This window comes from Hyperolius riggenbachi, chromosome 3 (assembly GCF_040937935.1).
Source record: "Hyperolius riggenbachi isolate aHypRig1 chromosome 3, aHypRig1.pri, whole genome shotgun sequence".
Taxonomy (NCBI): Eukaryota; Metazoa; Chordata; class Amphibia; order Anura; family Hyperoliidae; genus Hyperolius; species Hyperolius riggenbachi.
In genome coordinates, this window is record NC_090648.1 from 23,567,563 (window position 1) to 23,570,418 (window position 2,856).

The 2,856-nt window shown below is 37.9% G+C and overlaps 1 protein-coding gene across 1 annotated transcript; it reads right to left on the reverse strand.

Moving 5' to 3' along the window:
* Positions 1-749: 749 nt before the first annotated feature.
* LOC137561955 (olfactory receptor 11L1-like) lies at positions 750-1,679 on the reverse strand. The gene has a single exon (XM_068273300.1). It carries the CDS (start codon positions 1,677-1,679, stop codon positions 750-752), a length of 930 nt encoding a protein of 309 aa, XP_068129401.1.
* Between the last annotated feature and the right edge of the window lie 1,177 nt (positions 1,680-2,856).

The following is a 2,856-nucleotide window of genomic DNA, read 5'->3' on the forward strand; positions in this document are numbered from 1 at the left end:
TACTTTTGGTAATCTATAATTTCTAAATGAATAATAATACTTATGCACAAATGCAAATACGATAACCGTATGGCATATAAAAAGTAGGAAAACATGTTTTTATTGAATATTATGTCAGGGTTTTAAACTGCTTTAAAGAAGAACTCCAGTGAAAATAATGTAATAAAAAAGTGCTTCATTTTTACAATAATTATGTATAAATGATTTAATCAGTGTTTACCCATTGTAAAACATTTTAAATACCTGATTTACATTCTGACATTTATTACATGGTGACATTTACTGTTGGCAGGTGATGTAACTGCTGCTTGCTGTTTTGGCAGTTGGAAACAACTGTAAACAGCTATTGCCCACAATGCAACAAGGTTCACAGACAGGAAACTGCCAGGAGTACCACGGTCCTCAGAGTTTCTTGTGGGAGGGGTTTCACTACAATAGCAGTCATACAGCGCCCCCTGATGGTCTGTTTGTGAAAAGGAATAGATTTCTCATGTAAAAGGGGGTATCAGCTACTGATTGGGATAAAGTTAAATTCTTGGTCGGAGTTTCTCTATAAGTGGTTAATTACCTCAAATCCTACCCTGAGTAAAGGTAATTAGCCTTTTATTCGCATGAGCTGAGTTCCAGTAAGAAATACATTTTGACATATTGTCAGTAATCAGTTGGAAGCTAGAATACTGTCAATGTTTTTACCATAACCTCCATATTGCTTTTATTTATTTATTCATTTATGTATTTATTTATATTTATCAAAATCTAAATATTGATTTTTTTATAGCAGTTTGAATCTCCTGATTTTTCAAACTATATATAATCGGGTTAAATAATGGGGTCACTAAAATGTACAGTAAGGACAGAACTTTGCTTACACTCGGAGAATGCCCCCTCAAGGGAAACAAGTAAACACTAATCAGAGTCCCGTAATAGATGAACACAACAGCCAGGTGAGAACTGCAAGTGGAGAAGGCTTTCTGACGTGTGTCACTTGAAGTTATCCGAATGATGGCAATGGATATGAATACGTAAGTTGCTACAATGAAAATAAATGGGAACACTATCACCGGGACTGAAAATATGAAGGCCTGAGTTTCCACCATTGTCGTGTCAGAACAAGAAAGCTCTAATAAAGGAGCCAAGTCACAGAAAAAGTGGTCTATCACACTTGGTCCACAAAACTGAAGTTTATTAACAAGAAGAGTGATCAACAAAGTTACCATAAGCCCAGTTAGACAAGACCAAACCACTAGTTTAAGCTGAAGCTTGAGGTCCATGATAGAAATGTATCTCAATGGGTTACAGATGGCCAAGTAGCGGTCATAGGACATCACGCTAAGGAGAAAGCACTCAGAATTGGTGGAGGCCGAAAAAATATAAAACTGAGCCAAACAGGAAGAGAAAGGCATGAAGTCACCTTCTTTCATGAGTATGGTAAGCATTTTGGGCACGATGTTGGTGGTGGAAATAACTTCAGAAGAAGACAGAAGGCTGAGGAAGAGGAACATTGGGTTGTGAAGCTGGTGGTGAACTGATACCAACCAGACAATCAAAATGTTCCCCGATAATGTAACAATGTAAATGAGGAAAAAAATTATAAAAAGCAAAATCTTGAGATGATGAATGTTCTGAAAACCTAGGAGCAGGACTTCCGAAATCCTTGTCAGGTTATGATGGTCATACATTCTACGAGAGAGGTAATTTTACTGACTCTATAGCAATAGCTTTTCATTCATGTTCATTCATTTTCTTATATGCTTTCAGCATCCAGATACAATTTGTGTGTAGAATGTGGAAGGAAGCTATGATATTATCAATAATCTGCTCACTGTCTCGTTTTTTTATGTCCTTTATATTTTCTATGGCCAAACACTTGCCCTTAATGTAAAAGTATTTTTGTTATATGGTCAGTAAATAATTTATATAATCTCTACATAATTATTTACAGCAAACCTTATGTCATCTTGCATATAATTTTGTGTATGCAAAACAAAGCCATTCCACAGCAAAGTATTCCAAACAGAAATAATATTGGAGTGGAAAACAAATGTGAGATGGGAGTAGAAAAAAACTGTGAGATGGGAGTGGGAAAAACTGAGATGGAAGTGGCATAAACTGTGCGATGGGAGTGGAAAATACTGTGAGATGAGAGTGGGAAAGATTGTGAGTAGAGATGGCCCAAACCTCCAATTTTAGGTTCGTGAACCTCCGCAAACGTTTGCGAACTTCGAATTTCCGCGAACCGCAATAGACTTCAATGGAGAGGTGAACTTTGAAAACGAGAAACATTTATGCTGGCCACAAAAGTGATGGAAAAGATGTTTCAAGGGGTCTAACATCTGAGTTTTTGCATGGATGAGTGGGATAGATGCCAAAAGTCCCGGGGAAAAATCTGGATTTGATGCAAAGCAGTGTTTTAAGGGCAGAAATCACATTGCATGCTAAATCGGAGGCCTAAAGTGCTTTAAAACATCTTGCATGTGTATACATCAATCAGGGAGTGTAATTAGAGTTCTGCTTCACACCGACACACGAAACTCACTGTGTAACGCATCGCAAACAGCTGTGTAGACACAGAGTGCAGGCGATAGCAGTTTTCAAACCCATATGGTTGCCAGGCTGAGGTAGCTCAATGACAGAACAACAGTGATTGTCTAGCTGATCGATTGGTATGTCCACAATGAAGCAACCACCTTATTATCTTTGGTGTGCCAAACTCCCCCCCCCAGAAACTCATATAGCCGGCGGTCATTGCTTCATTGTGATACGCAAGCCCCGTCTCTGCGGCAAAGTAACGATCACGAAAGGGAATTGACACATGTACATGCCTTTTTTTATTTTCTCAAATAGTTTTTATTAATT

Coding starts and splice junctions, on each gene's coding strand:
- LOC137561955 (XM_068273300.1), bottom strand. CDS start 1,679: ATGTATGACCATCATAACCTGACAAGGATTTCGGAAGTCCTGCTCCTA.